General features: G+C 47.8%; 1 protein-coding gene across 2 annotated transcripts in view; it reads left to right on the top strand.

Moving 5' to 3' along the window:
* VPS16 (VPS16 core subunit of CORVET and HOPS complexes) overlaps positions 1–15407 on the top strand; it is a 26533-nt gene extending 11126 nt beyond the window's left edge. The window contains exons 2-24 of one of the 2 annotated variants that reach the window (XR_011247945.1): positions 8820–8908; positions 9162–9259; positions 9347–9475; positions 9556–9700; positions 9825–9940; positions 10041–10163; positions 10291–10346; positions 10701–10790; positions 10879–10973; positions 11126–11202; positions 11643–11774; positions 11860–11987; positions 12118–12153; positions 12347–12455; positions 12617–12751; positions 12847–12955; positions 13046–13143; positions 13223–13330; positions 13642–13719; positions 13816–13985; positions 14056–14163; positions 14906–15009; positions 15123–15407. Coding sequence is in view for 1 of the 2 variants with exons in the window: in XM_069546601.1 (XP_069402702.1) it covers positions 8820–8908; positions 9162–9259; positions 9347–9475; positions 9556–9700; positions 9825–9940; positions 10041–10163; positions 10291–10346; positions 10701–10790; positions 10879–10973; positions 11126–11202; positions 11643–11774; positions 11860–11987; positions 12118–12153; positions 12347–12455; positions 12617–12751; positions 12847–12955; positions 13046–13143; positions 13223–13330; positions 13642–13719; positions 13816–13985; positions 14067–14163; positions 14906–15009; positions 15123–15267 (2467 nt within the window). In the remaining variant the exon portion in view is untranslated. The remainder of the gene's footprint in view (positions 1–8819; positions 8909–9161; positions 9260–9346; positions 9476–9555; positions 9701–9824; positions 9941–10040; positions 10164–10290; positions 10347–10700; positions 10791–10878; positions 10974–11125; positions 11203–11642; positions 11775–11859; positions 11988–12117; positions 12154–12346; positions 12456–12616; positions 12752–12846; positions 12956–13045; positions 13144–13222; positions 13331–13641; positions 13720–13815; positions 13986–14055; positions 14164–14905; positions 15010–15122) is intronic. The other variant, XM_069546601.1, reaches the window with a different exon arrangement.

Raw genomic sequence — 15407 nt, 5'->3', positions numbered from 1 at the left:
ATGAGATCCTTGATTAATTGCAAGGCTTTGCAGACTGCTGCAGTGGTAGATGAGACATTCTTTAAGTACATAGATGGTGGAAGTTTGCTAGTGCAAAGGCATTACAGGTAAAGACAAATCTACATTCAGAATACATATTCCAGTGAAGACAGATCTTTGCCTCCTCTATGATGGAAGAAGTCCAGTGTAATCGACTTGTAGGCTTCTCCCCCCAGGAACAGTGCCATATTGGGGCCATGTATTGATCTCTGCTCTTAGCTGATTACTCAGCTGCAATCCTGAGAATCCACCTGCAATGCAGGAGACCTGGGTTTGATCCCTGGGTTGGGATGATCCCCTGGAGATGGGAAAGTCTACCCACTCCAGTATTCTGGCCTGGAGAATTTCATGGACTATACAGTCCATGGGGTCCCTAAGAGTCAGACACGACTGTGCTCTCACTTAGTTGATAACCACTCAGCAGTAGTGTTAGCCAGAGAAGGCAATGGCAACCCACTCCAGTACTCTTGCCTGGAAAATCCCATGGGCGGAGGAGCCTGGTAGGCTGCAGTCCATGGGGTCGCGAAGAGTTGGACACGACTGAGTGACTTCACTTTCACTTTTCACTTTCATGCATTGGAGAAGGAAATGGCAACCTACTCCAGTGTTCTTGCCTTGAGAATCCCAGGGATGGGGGAGCCTCGTGGGCTGCCATCTTATGAAGTCGCACAGAGTTGGACACAACTGAAGTGACTTAGCAGCAGCAGCAGCAGTAGTGTTAGCCAGGTCATCCGTGGAGAAGGAGGCTCCCAAGACATCTGCCTCAAGTGAGGTCATCACAGCGTTTTCAAGCAGAGGAAGGCTAGTCTCAACACAGGAGGGCAAGCTGCTTCCACTGGTGAGGAAGACCCACGATGACTTGGGGGGTTCAAGATTGTCAGCTTCCTCTGGGTCTAACCAGTTATCTTCCTTCCCTGTTAGGATTCCTTTCTTTTCTAATTAGTGCCTTAACTTTCACGTGAGAGATGGTATGCTGGAGGATTTAACTGTTATTGTTTATTTAGCTGTTATTGTTTAACAGCCCATACAATTAAACTGTTTTTGATTCTCAGCAGTAGCAGCTGTGTGACTATAAGAAATAAGAGATTCTTTTAGGCTGTTATCGAAGCTTTCTGCTTCTCAGACCATGACTTGAGCTGGAAGTTAATGGACCTAACCTTGTCATTTTCTTTTTGTAAATGTTCAAGTGCACTCAAAATAACTCATCCACACCATGGCCCTTATAATCATCATTACTGCCATACAATCAAGCACAGAAGTCATTCCCAAAGCATGTATTTGACTTGGCATTTTGCCACATTGAACTGCAGGTTTGATTAATTGTGATGCTGCTGCATGCAGTGGGTTACTATACTAACATCCGTTTCTCATCAGTAAGGAACACAGCACTGCACCCAGGCCTCAGCACGTTACCATATCAATCTTCAAATCCCATCTTTAGAGTCTGGAAGATCCCCGGGAGAAGGAAATGGCAACCCACTCCAGTATTCTTGCCTGGAAAGTCCCATGGACAGGGGAGCCTGGCGGGCTACAGTCCATGGGGTTGCAAAGAGTCAGACACGACTTAGCAGCTAAACTGCCACCACTACCACTCCTGGGGCCACTCCCTGTACCAGTTAGTCTGGGCCCAGTGAGGAGATGTAAACTGGGAAATTTTAATAAATATAAGGGATTATTACACTGTGATAAAGATTAACTGTAAAATGTGAGAAAAGTTTATATGGTAGCTTAGGACTAAGGGAGAGTACTCAAGGAACAACAAACTTGGGAGGGAGGCCCTTCCCCAGCTGAACCCCAGTGAAAATGCAGTTGCAGGCCACTGGATGGCTGTGAAGTTTACTAGTTTCCCTGGGCCAGAGCTTCCCTGATAGCTCATTTGGTAAAGAATCCACCTGCAATGCAGGAGACCCCAGTTCAATTCCTGGGTCAGGAAGGTCGTCTGGAGAAAGGATAGGCTACCCACTCCAGTATTCTTGGGCTTCCCTTGTGGCTCAGCTGATAAAGAATCCAACTGCAATGTGGGAGACCTGGGTTTGATCCCTGGGTTGGAAGATCCCTGGAGAAAAGAAAGGCTACCCACTCCAGTATTCTGGCCTGGAGAATTCCATGGACTGTATAGTCTATTGGATCGCAAAGAGTCAGACATGACTTTCACTTTTCATTTCACTGGGTCAGAGCTGGCCCATAGTTGATTGGCAAGCAAGAAGCAGCCCTCTGGGTTTCAGAGGGTAGGGGGGCACAGGACAACTACAGCTAGGGATCAGTGGTGTGGGTGTGTAGAGAGAGTTGGGGAGCTGATGCTGGTAGCCTGGAGCATACAGTATCTGTAAGGCAAGCCACAACTAGTGACTTGGGTGCATGGTTGTGCAGAGAGGGTCAGTGGAAATGCTCCAGGGCATGGGCAGGGGAACCAGTGGCCAGGCATTGTGGCATGCAGAGGAGTAGGCCCTGGGGGAGGCAAGAAGCCAGAAATGCTGTGTTTGTCCAGGGAGTCAGTCCGGGCGAGCCTTGGAGGTTGCTGCATGGCGGGGTCAGAGCATCACCAGATGTCCTCACATCCTGGCTGCTACAGCTGCTTGGCTGGAATCAGAAGAGCCTTTTCCTCATGCAGTGTTCCTCCAGCGCCCTCTGCTGAGAAGGCTCAACATCATGCTCACTGTGAAGGAGAAATGCTTAAAAGAATACCATCTGTTAACCACAGAAAACATAATGGAAGGGAGCTGAGCATCAGTGAATTGATAACTGGCATGCTAGGTCTGTTTAAATATCTATCTTTCCATCAGATTTCATCTAAGGATTTTAGTAACAAAATGTCAGAAGAAATGCATATGTGGTATAAAAGTTCAAATAAATAACAAAAGTATATGGGTAAAGCAGTAAAGAATCTGCCTGCCTCTGTGGGAGATGTGGGTTTGATCCCTGGGTTGGGAAGATACCTGAAGAAGGAAATGGCAACCTACTCTAGTATTCTTGCCTGGAAAACTCTATGGACAGAAGAGCCTGGTGGACTATATCCCTGGGGTCGCAGAGTCAGATATGACCTAGTGATAAAGACCAGATACAGCCTATATAGCCAAATTGTCCATCTCCTTATTCCCCTCCCCCATTTACCACCTTCTCCGGAGGTAACCACTGTCTCTCCACACTGCCTTAGTGTAGAGGCCTATGAGTTTTTCTTTGTATTGACAAACATACACGTGAGTATATGTAAATATGCCTGTAAAAATGTGTGCTCACTTTTTTATTGCATAAGTGGATTCATGTTGTTCATACTACATTGTATTGTGTCTTTTTTTACTTAATATATTTTCAAGGTCACTTCATGTCAATATACATGGTCACTTTGTTAATGGAAAATATGCAAAATATTCCCCAGAATGGGCATACAATAGTTTATTTAACCAGTCTTGTTTGAATGGGCATTTAAGAAGTTTTTTTTTTTCCCCAGGATTTGTTTTTTTGGAACTATTTTAAACAATGCTGCAGTGTAGTCATACTTTTGTGTACTTGTGCAAGTAGTTTTATAGGTTAGATTTTTGAAAAGAAATGGCTAAGTTGGAGTGTGTGCACATTTAAAAGTTGGATATGTAGAGCTTCATTTTCTTCCATAAGGGTTGAACCATTTTACACTCCCAATATGTGAGAAAGTTTTCATTTTTCCATACCTTCAGCAATATTGCATGTTATTTATTAACCTCTTAATTTTTGCTATTCAGATGGCCAAAACATCAAGATAACTTTTAAATTCATATTTACCTAGTTGTTAAGTATGTCTCTTCATATCCTTTGATTATTTTTCTGTTGTGTTCTTTCTGTTGATTTGTAAAGGAGCTCTTTACATGTTCTCCATAATAACTCTTTGTTACAAATTTTCTCACTGTGGTCACTTGACTTTTATGTTTTAATTTTTATGGAGTGCTCATTTTATTTAACCTGTGTTCATTTCAAAGTGAAAGTGAAAGTTTCTCAGTTGTGTCTGACTCTTTGTGATCCCATGGACTATATAGTCCATGGAATTCTCCAGGCTAGAATATTGGAATGGGTAGCCTTTCCCTTTTCCAGGGGATCTTCCCAACCCAGGGATCGAACCCAGGTCTCCCATATTCCAGGTGAATTATTTACCAGCTGAGCCACAAGGAAAGCATGTGTATTAATTTTTAACATACATATGTTAAAAGTTCATGTTATAAAGTCTATCAGTCTTTTCCTTTGTAATTTCTGGGTTTTGTGTCTTGTACTGAAAGAATTTTCCATAGTTCACATTATGAAAATATCAGCTTTTATAGTCTCAAGTTTTTTATATTTCATTTTAAAATATTTTCACATAGTTATCATACAACCTTAGATCATCTTTCTTTTCATTTTGTTTTACAATTAATTAAGAGCCTTTTGTATTTTAAAGAACAGCAATCCTTTTTCACATGTGTTACATTTTTTCATTTTTTCCCCCTTCTCATAGTTGTCTTCCTAGTTTGTTTTTGATAGATTTCTTCAGCATATAAATTTTTTTTTTTGGCTGTGCCACATGGCATGTATGATCTTAGTTCCCCAACAAGGGCTGAATTGTGGAGTCTTAACCACTGAACTGCCAGGGAAGTCCCTATAAAGATTTTTTAATGTTAATTATTTTAATAAATAACTATGACTGTAGTTTAAAAGCTCAGTCTCATTACCATCTCTTCTCTTCTTCAACTGATTCCACCCCTCACCTGCAAGTAACCACTGTTATTAATTCTTAGAACCTTTTCCAGAGTCTTTTTTTTTTCAAGTAGAAGTAAGTATAAATATGTATTGTTTTTACACCTTTTATATACAAGTATACAGAAGGTTTTAAGAGAAGGCAATGGCACCCAATCCAATACCCTTGCCTGGAAAATCCCATGGACAGAGGAACCTGGTAGGCTGCAGTCCATGGGTTCACTAAGAGTCGGACACAACTGAGCGACTTCATTTTGACTTTTCACTTTCATGCATTGGAGAATGGCAACCCACTCAAGTATTCTTGCCTGGAGAATCCCAAGGATGGGGAAGCCTGGTGGGCTGCCGTCTGTGGGGTCACACACAGTCAGACACGGCTGAAGCGACTTAGCAGCAGCAGCATACAGAAGGTCTTAAATTTTTATTTAGAAGCACTTGTTATTTCTCTTAGTGACTTCCAGACTGTATATCGTGTTTAGGAAATTTGTTTTCTACTTTGAGATTGTAAAAATAAACAAGATTTTGTTCTGATGTGGCTTTATTTTTTAACATTTAAATCTTGAATTTCATCTAGAAAATTTTATTATAGAGATTAAGTAATGAAATAGCATTTGTTGTGATTCTTCCTATATGGCCCATTGTCTCATTGCAAGTATCAATTTGCCCCAGTTTGAAATGTTATCTTTATCATTGGGTTGGCCAAAAGGCGCCTTCAGTCTTTTCTGTAAGATGGTTCTAGTAGCACTTAGTTGCCTTTAACTTCATTTGAAATAAGTGCAATTGTGACAGCTGTCATATCAGCATGCGTGTTTTAAAAAAAACTTACCAAAATTGATGAATTTTTGTGTAACCATTTTAATACTGATCATGGAAGAAAAAGCAACATTTTCAGCATATTGTGCTTTATTATTTCAAGAAAATATGAATGCATCTGAAACACAAAAAAAGATTTGTACAACATTTGGAAATGGTGCTGTGATTGACTGAACATATCAAAAGTAGTTTGTGAAATTTTGAGCTGGAGATTTCTCACTGGATGATACTCCATGGTCCAGTAGACCAGTTGAAGTTGCTGGTGATCAAATCAAGACATTCATTGAGAATAATCAGTGTTACGCCACGAGGGAGATAGCCAACATATTCAAAATATCCAAATCAAGCATAGAAAATCATTTGCATCAGCTTGGGTATGTTTTGTTTTGGCTGCACTGGGTCTTAGTGGTGTTTCATTGCATCTTACGGAATCTTGTGTTGTGACGCATGGACTCTCTCATTGTGGTTCTCAGGCTCAGTTGCTCTGTGGCATGCTAGATCTTAGTTCCCTCACCAGGGATCAAACCTGTGTCCCCTGCATTGCAAGGCAGATTCTTAACCACTGGACCACCAGGGAAGTCCCCAACTTGGTTACGTTAATTGCTTTCATGTTTGGGTTCCCGTGAGTTAATTGAAGAAAAACCTTCTTGATCATATCTCCGCATGTGATTCTCTAGTGAAATTTAATGAAGATGTTCCATTTTTAAAACAAATTGTGACAGATGATGAAAATTGGATACTCTGTAATGATGTGGAACAGAAGTGATCATGTGACAAGCGAAATGAACCATCATCAACTACACCAAAGGCTGGTCTTCATCTAAAGAAGGTGATTGTGTATTTGGCGGATTGGAAGGGAGTCCTTTATTATAGGTTCCTTCCAGAAAAATGATTAATTCCAAGTACTGCTCCCAGTTAGACCAGCTCTGACAAAAAGCGTCTGGAATTAGTCAATAGGAAACACATAATCTTCTGTCAAGATAACACAAGACTATGTATTTCTTTGATGACCAGGCAAAAACTGTAACAACTTGGCAGGAAGGTCTGAGGCATCCACTGTATTCAGCAGACATTGCACCTTTGGATGTCCATTTATTTTGGTCTTTACAGAATTCTCTTAGTGGGAAAAAATTTCAATTCCTTGGAAGGTAAAGGTCACCTGGAAGAGTTCTTTAGTCAAAGAGAAAAGTTTTGGGAAGGACTTCCCTGGTGGTGCAGTGGATAAGAATCCGCCTGCCAGTGTAGGAGACACTGGTTTGATCCCTGTTCTGGGTAGATCCCACATGCCTTGGAGCAGCCAAACCTGTGTGCCACAACCGCAGAGCCCACTCTCTCCGGCCTGCGAGCCACACCTACTGAGCCCCTGTGCTGCAGCTGCTGAAGCCTGCTCTCCTAGAACCAGTGCTCCCCAGGACAGGAGAAGCCCACCGCAATGAAAAGCCCAGGCACTGCAACAGAGTAGCCCCTGCTCACTGCAGCTGGAGAAAGCGCACATGTAGCGACGAATGCCTCCCACTGCCAAAAATAATAAATAAATCTTTAAAGTTTTGGGAAGATGAAATTATGAAGCTACCTGTAAAATGGGAGAAGGTAGTGGAACAAAATGGTAAATACACTGTTCAATAAAGTTGTTGGTGAAGTTGAAAATTGTGTTTTTTATTTTTACTTAAAAAGCCAAAGGAACATTTTGGCCAACTCAGTACAACCTCTGTCTAGTCTCCAGTCTTTTTCTGAACTGTCTTCTCTTCCACTGATCTGTTTGCTTATTCCTGTGCCAAAACAAGTTTTAATTAACCTTGGCTTTTAAGTGTATTTGGTATCTGATATATATCTGTTTTCATATCTTCAAATATTCTTAAATATTTTCTCTTTCAGATGATCTTCCTCCTCCACCCCTCAAATGAACTATCGAATCAGTTTGTGCTGCCCTACCCACCAAAAAGTTGGGCTGATTTTTATTGGAATTCTTACCCATCTATAGATCCTTTAGAATATTTCCCCATGTCTTCTCTATCCTTGAGTAAAGAAATTTGATTTTGCTAAAAAATTTTATTAGGCTTATTCTTAGATATCTAAAAGTTTTATTGATATCACAGTCAGGATCTTTTAAAAAGTTATGTTTCTAATTCTTGCTATGGTATAGAAAACTCATTGGTATAGAAAATGTGTTGATTTTTGTTCATTATTTACTGATCTCTTTCTTTCATTGTTTCATAGACTGCTTTGGATTTTCTAAGTAGGTAGTCTCATCATTTGTACTGATAAATAGCAATCTCTTTCTTTCTTCAAAATGGAAACCTGTTTCTTTTTCTTGTTTTTTTTTTTCCTCTTATTTTGGCTAGCAAGCCATTTTTCTCCTGAATTATTTTGGCTAGAATTCCAAGAAGAATGTCAGTAGAGGTGATAGAGCCTCTCTCACCTTCTGAGATGACCCCACTCTCTGTCTGTGGAGTGTGTTGCTTTTTAAATAAATCCGATTCTTACCTATCCTAAAATAGAGGGACGATGGGCATCTTCCTGGTCTTCAATGGGAAGGCTCCTGAAATGATCCTAGCTGAAATACCTTGCTTCTTGAACTTTGTCTTCTCTTGTATTCTGGAGGAGTGTCCACTCCTTCTCTGTACCCTTTTCCTGCCTCCAACCATCTAATTATGGTGTTCTTCAAGCCTCCTCCTACATGCAGCACATGTCTCGGTGATCCATATACATTTCAGATTGCAGTCATCTTGTGGCAGTTTGTAATTTCGGTTACCTCCTCTGAGTCAAGCATTCACAGATTGGCATCTGTAGCCCACAACTCTCGCAGCTCTGGGCTCGCTAAGGAGCTCCTCTTGGATTTGTTTCAGGCAGTGTTCACTCAGTACCTCTAAAATTGAATTAATTATCAACAGGCTGGAGCCCTGGGTATAAGGCCCATAGCCAGATTCAGTGTTAAGAACCAGAAATAGAAGAAAGTCTGCCTAAGCTGACAGGCCCTCCTGCAGGGTCTTATTTTCTGCCAATGGAGACCCAAGCCAACCGCCTCACCCTAGTCCCGCCTCAGTCTGTGCTCTACGTACTGGCAACATAGCCTGCCCTCCCAACACCCTCTGCTTCCTCGCCTGCTGTCCCTAGGATGTCCCTCGCAGTTTCTAGTCATCACCCTCCTCCTTTCCCCTGAGGGGGCCTATGCAGGACAGTTGGAAGCATTAGGGGGCTCCTCTGGTGCTCACTCTGTGTGGATGCAAGGTCATGACGAGGCTGATCTCTGCTTGTCTCTGTGTGGCCAGGAAATATGAGCTGTATAGCATGGACTGGGACCTGAAGGAGGAACTGAGGGACTGCCTAGTGGCTGCTGCACCCTATGGGGGCCCCATTGGTAAGTCACCCCTCTGCCACTGCATGCTTAGGGACCATGGGATGAACTCAGGGTCCTTGTTTCCTGGGGGCCTTGCTGTTGAGTGGTTCTTGCTGACCTATGCTACCTACCCCCACCCCACCTTACTGAGATGTTTTTAATTGTGGTTCTCGTGAGGCCTGCCACATGTGGTGTGGGCCTTTGGAACTAGTTCATAGGCCTGCTTGGCCTGGGCCTGTGCAACTAGGACAGAAGGTTTCTTCTCAAACCACAGCACTGCTGAGGAACCCCTGGCGGAAGGAGAAGCCCGCCAGTGCCCGGCCTGTTCTTGAGATCTACTCAGCTTCCGGGGTGCCCCTGGCCAGTCTGTTGGTGAGCACCCTGCCTTCCCTGGGGCTGGGGGCTTTACAGGGTTCTGCATCCTGAGGACAGCCTCTGGAGCCTCTCTCTCATCTGCAGTGGAAGAGTGGGCCCGTGGTGTCCCTGGGCTGGTCAGCTGAGGAGGAGCTGCTCTGCGTGCAGGAAGACGGAGTTGTGCTGGTTTATGGGCTGCATGGTGACTTCCGGAGACACTTCAGCATGGGCAATGTAGGGGGCCCTGGGGGATGGGGAAAAGGGATGGAGTCTGGGACTCTCTCACTCCCTCAACCCACAACCCCTCTCTCCAGGAGGTGCTCCAGAACCGGGTTCTGGATGCCCGGATCTTCCATACTGAGTTTGGTTCTGGGGTGGCCATCCTCACAGGAGCCCACCGCTTCACCCTCAGTGCCAACGTGGGTGACCTCAAACTCCGCCGGATGCCAGAGGTGCCAGGTAAGCCCTGACACCCCTGGAGCAGCATTCACTGCCCACAGATGTGCCTTCTGTCCATGGGACCATCAGAGGCAGAAACTGTGGGCTTTGGGCAGTCTGAGGTGGTCCTTTTCCACGACCATAGGTCTGCAGAGTGCACCCTCATGCTGGACCACAGTGTGCCAGGACCGAGTGGCGCACATTCTGCTGGCTGTAGGGCCTGATCTTTACCTCCTGGACCATGCGGCCTGTTCTGCGGTGGTGAGGAGCCGGGGTTGGGAGTGAACCGGAGGGACTGGGGGAGCCAGTGGGAGACCCTGAAAAGTCAGTCAGTCTGGTGTTCCCCCTGGCCCTGCCCCAGACACCGCCTGGCCTGGCCCCAGGAGTGAGCAGCTTCCTGCAGATGGCTGTGTCCTTCACCTACAGACACTTGGCGCTCTTCACAGACACAGGCTACATCTGGATGGGGACAGCATCTCTCAAGGTATAAGGCACATCTCTCAGGGCACTATGTCTTGTCTAGGAAAGGTGTTTGGGGCATAGGGGAAGGACTTTTCAACCAGACTGGTGATGGCTGGGATAGGGCCATGACATTCCCTGCACTCTTTCAGGAGAAGCTGTGTGAGTTCAACTGCAACATCCGGGCCCCCCCGAAGCAGATGGTCTGGTGAGGATGGGGGAGGGGTGTTGTTCTTATGGGAGTGGACATGCACATAGCCTTGTCCCCTGGGACACATTGATTCATCCTGTCTACTGACCAGAATAAGCAGAGCTCGAATCTTGTCTTCCCTGCTAGTGCACATTTGAGGGAAACCCCAGTTCCCGGTGGGCCCCAGGTGTGCCAGGAAGCTGATGGGCACAGGGAGAGAGGGAAGCAAATAAGTCAGCCAGAGAAGTCATATAAAGGGCAGCAAGCCTGTGCAGAGTTCTCCAAGGCAAAGTGATATAGACAGTGATGTGGGAGACATGACTGTGGGCCAGGCATCCTGTGTATTAATCCCAGATGTGTGTGTGTGCACAGGTGTAGCCGTCCGCGCAGCAAGGAGAGGGCTGTTGTGGTGGCCTGGGAGAGGCGGCTAATGGTGGTGGGCGATGCACCTGAGAGCATCCAATATCCTTGGAGGGCTGCTGGGGGATAGGGGAGGGTGGCCTGCCCCACCCCATCCCTGGTTACTCTCAGGAACCTTGACCACGCTCAGGTTCGTGCTAGATGAGGACTCCTACCTGGTGCCTGAGCTGGATGGAGTCCGAATCTTCTCCCGCAGTACCCATGAGTTCCTGCATGAGGTTCCAGGTGAGCCCTCATAAGAGCACTGAGTGACCAGGACAGGGGCTCCTCAGCACCACAGCTGCCAGACCAGTGCCCCAGAGCAGAATCAGGGCACTGAGGCAGGGCTGAGGGTTTCCTTACCCCCCTGTCTCCCACTCACCATTTTCCTTCCCTAGTGGCCAGTGAGGAGATCTTTAAAATAGCCTCGATGGCCCCTGGAGCGCTGTTGTTGGAGGCTCAGAAAGAATATGAGGTAAAGCCCTGGGCCTCTCCTGGGGCCCCAAGCCACTCGCCTTTCCCTTCCCCTAATTGACCCAGCCCGTTTCTGCAGCCAAGTGCTACTGTTCAAGACAGGGGTTCAGGCAGGACATGGGCTGATGCGGGCTGGGGTAGAGAGAGCTGGCTCAGTTGGACTGAAGGGACTCGGTGTCTTCTGTGTGGTGATAGGGAGGTGCAGGGAGCCCTTCCAGTCTAGTCACAAATCAGGGCTCTATCGAGAAATCTCAAGGCCTCATAGGCAACTGCGCTGATTGAGGGTGTGTGTGGACACCTTGGGTGGTGGGGCTGAGGGGATTTGGGCTCCGGCCTCGGCAACCTTCCAAACCTGCCACCATAGCCCAATGGGTTGGGAGCCAGACATAGAGGTGTTCTCGGTCATGACGCACTGTCCCTGGCACTTTCTCTCCACCCCAGAAAGAGAGCCAGAAGGCGGATGAGTACCTGCGGGAGATCCAGGAGCTGGGGCAGCTGCCCCAGGCTGTGCAGCAGTGCATCGAGGCTGCAGGACACGAGCACTGGCCAGATATGCAGAAGAGTCTGCTCAGGGTTGGCCTGGCTGGCAGGGCTGGAGGGAGGGCAGGGTTTGGCTGGCAGAGAGGAAAGCCCTTCATTGCTCTCTGGCCCTTTTTAGGCAGCCTCCTTCGGAAAGTGTTTCCTGGACAGATTTCCACCTGACAGCTTTGTGCGCATGTGTCGGGACCTTCGTGTACTCAATGCCGTTCGGGACTATCACATCGGAATCCCCCTCACCTATAGCCAGTATCCTCAAGTGTGCTGACAGGGTGTTTACTTCCAGGGGTGGAAGGGCAAGGGGATGGAGATGTCACCTAGAGATCCTTGGCAAATAGGACTTACCTCCCAGCTGGATCCTTAACTAAATGAAATACAGATACAAGCAGCTCACTATCCAGGTGTTGCTAGACAGGTACAGCAAGCCCAAGGGTGCTGGGCGGAGGGCTGTAGGTGGGCGGACATTACAGCCCTTGCTGTGCTCTTGTGATCACTGCTTGTGATCTGTTTCCTTGGGATCAGGGAGGCTGGGGTTACAGACTGGGGCCACTCTGTCCTCTTTCTACCTTACTTTATCCCTTGTGCCCTTTACCTCCCTTGTCTGCCAGGCTTGTGTTGCGGAGGCTTTACCCCCTGGCCATTCAGATATGTGAGTACCTGCGGCTTCCTGAAGTGCAGGGCGTCAGCAGAATCCTGGCCCACTGGGCCTGCTACAAGGTGAGGATATAGAACAGAGTCCAAGGGCAATTCAGGGTTTACTGGCCATGGTGAGGTGTAGGAAATAAGTGTAGAGCTGAAAGAGCAGGTCTTGATCAAGGCAGTGGGGGTTGGGTTTAAGGGGTGAGAGCCAGATTGGTGACACTTCCTTCCCTCTCCAGGTACAACAGAAGGATGTGTCTGACGAGGATGTTGCTCGGGCCATTAATCAGAAGCTGGGGGACACGCCTGGTGTCTCCTACTCTGACATTGCTGCACGAGCCTATGGCTGTGGCCGCACGGAGCTGGCCATCAAGGTGTGGGCGCTTAGCCCTCCCTGGATGCTCTGATGTGGGTGTTAGAGGCTCCCAGGCCAGCTCCTTCTCTCTGTGTCTTCCTCCTCGTCCCACAGCTGCTGGAATATGAGCCACGCTCTGGGGAGCAAGTTCCCCTTCTCCTGAAGATGAAGAGGAGCAAACTGGCATTAAGCAAGGCCATCGAGAGTGGGGATACTGATCTGGGTGAGCAGGGTTTGGGTGAGGACGAGGCTGGGAACCCTGGGCTCAGTAAGGGGCTGGGCTGGATCCCCATCCCACCTTATCGTCCCGCAGTGTTCACAGTGCTGCTGCACCTGAAGAATGAGCTGAACCGAGGAGATTTTTTCATGACGCTTCGGAACCAGCCTATGGCCTTAAGTTTGTACCGACAGGTGTGTGCAGGGGCAGGGTGGGGTGGAGCCTGCAGAGCCCCTGAGTTGGCTTTGCTGACTGCCCACCTGCTGTCCCCAGTTCTGTAAGCATCAGGAGCTGGAGACGCTGAAGGACCTTTACAACCAGGATGACAACCACCAGGAGCTGGGCAGCTTCCACATCCGAGCCAGCTACGCTGCAGAGGAGGTCTGAGGGCCACAGGGCAGGTGTGGCCCACAAACTGGGCCATTGGTCTGGCTTCTTCTCCAGGAGTCTAGGCCTTGAATGTGTCACACACCCCATTTCGTCCTCATTGTGGAGGGAGAGCTTGAGAAGATGTGAGGCACACAAGTTGGTCCCAGAGGAGCTAGTCATTCCCATTAGGGACACCAGTGTAGTGCTCCCAGCAGGAAAAGCTGGCACTGGTGACCCTAGGCACAGGGATGGGGAGAAAACTGCAGCATGAGTGGTGACGGCCGAGGTTCTCTGTGCTATGAGCTCCCTTTTGGCCTTTGCAGCGAATTGAGGGACGAGTTGCAGCTCTACAGACGGCAGCCGACGCCTTCTACAAGGCCAAGAATGAGTTTGCAGCCAAGGTTTGGCCCATTCTTCTCTAAGAACCTCCTCTCCTCACTTCTCAGTCTTCCTTCCTTGTCCCTCTCATCCCTGTCCCACCATATCCCTGTTCCCAGGCTACAGAGGATCAGATGCGGCTCCTACGGCTTCAGCGACGCCTAGAAGATGAGCTGGGGGGCCGGTTCTTAGACCTGTCTCTACATGACACAGTCACCACCCTCATTCTCAGTGGCCAAAACAAGCGCGCGGAGCAGTTGGCACGTGACTTTCGCATCCCTGACAAGAGGTAGATGAGGGCCTGATCTGCATTTGGGTCCTGGGACCCCCTACCCCTCCTGCAATGCCTCCATGCCCAGCTTTCCCACAGGCTCTGGTGGCTGAAGCTGACTGCCCTGGCAGATTTAGAAGACTGGGAGGAGCTAGAGAAGTTTTCTAAGAGCAAGAAATCACCCATTGGCTACCTGGTGAGGTGGGGCCCTCCCTCCAGCCCATCTCCAGCGAGGCAATGTTGGGGAGATGGCCAGGCTCCAATGGTCTGTTCACCTATCTGCTCAGCAATCCTACAGAACTGGTGGGCACATTTCTGAGTCAGGCACAGGGGAGGATGGACCCAAGTCTGCCTGCAAATGGAGGAAAGGAGACTGAGTTGCTTTTCCCCAAGGAAGGCCACAGGGGACACTAGTGTCTGAAGGAAAGTCCTTTGGCGGGGAGGAAGGGGTATAGGGAGAGTACATTTGCAAAGCAGTGGAGGATGTTGAGCTGTTTGTTTTCTGTGGCAGGCAGTTCAGAGGTGTGGTAGGTTGATCAAATAAGGGCAGCCATAAACAGCCCAAACCTCAGGCCCTGGGAAGATGGGAAATGCCTGCTGTGAGGGGTAACGGTGGATGGTGGACGCATAGAAATAATTGATCTCAAAGCTCTAATAGAGCTTGGGGTAGGTTGTTTTCACCCAAAGAGTTTTGAGATCACAACTGTTGTATGTGTGTGGGATAGGAATCGGGGGGATTATACAGATGGAAGGGTATATAAAATACGTTGGGATAATGTATCCACTTGGCTTTGCTCATGAACAGAGGAGCTTTGAGAGCTATGGTCCATAGAGTCGCAAAGAAGCAGACATAACTGATGTGACTTCACACACAGGCTTTGCTCATAAGAGAGAACAGGAGGGCTTTACCTGATGTCTTTCCACCTTCTTCTCCTAAGCCCTTTGTGGAGATCTGCATGAAGCAACACAATAAATATGAGGCCAAGAAGTATGCTTCCCGCGTGGGTCCTGAGCAGAAGGTCAAGGCCTTGCTCCTCGTTGGGTATGTCTGCTGAGAGCCCTGGGGTGCTGGGTGGCAGAGCCAGTGGGCTGAGGAGAGGCACGATTTATGCCCTTGGGCAGCTCAACACTATCTCCCTCCTGCTCAAACTGCAGGGATGTGGCTCAGGCTGCAGATGTTGCCATTGAGCACCGGAATGAGGCGGAGATGAGCCTCGTATTGTCCCACTGCACCGGAGCCACAGATGGGGCCACGGCCGACAAGATTCAGCGGGCTCGGGCACAAGCCCAGAAGAAATGAGGAGTCTACATGCTCATCTTCCTGAGCTCTGGACCTGTCAGAAGTGTCCCTGCTCATCTAGCTCTTCCCACAGAGCAAAGCCTGAAAAGCTGGGGTGGGAGCCAGGGTTCTGCTTGTAAATAAAGTTGAAATATTTTATA

This window comes from Ovis canadensis, chromosome 13 (assembly GCF_042477335.2).
Source record: "Ovis canadensis isolate MfBH-ARS-UI-01 breed Bighorn chromosome 13, ARS-UI_OviCan_v2, whole genome shotgun sequence".
Classification (NCBI taxonomy): domain Eukaryota; kingdom Metazoa; phylum Chordata; class Mammalia; order Artiodactyla; family Bovidae; genus Ovis; species Ovis canadensis.
This window is presented reverse-complemented; position numbering and strand designations above follow the sequence as displayed.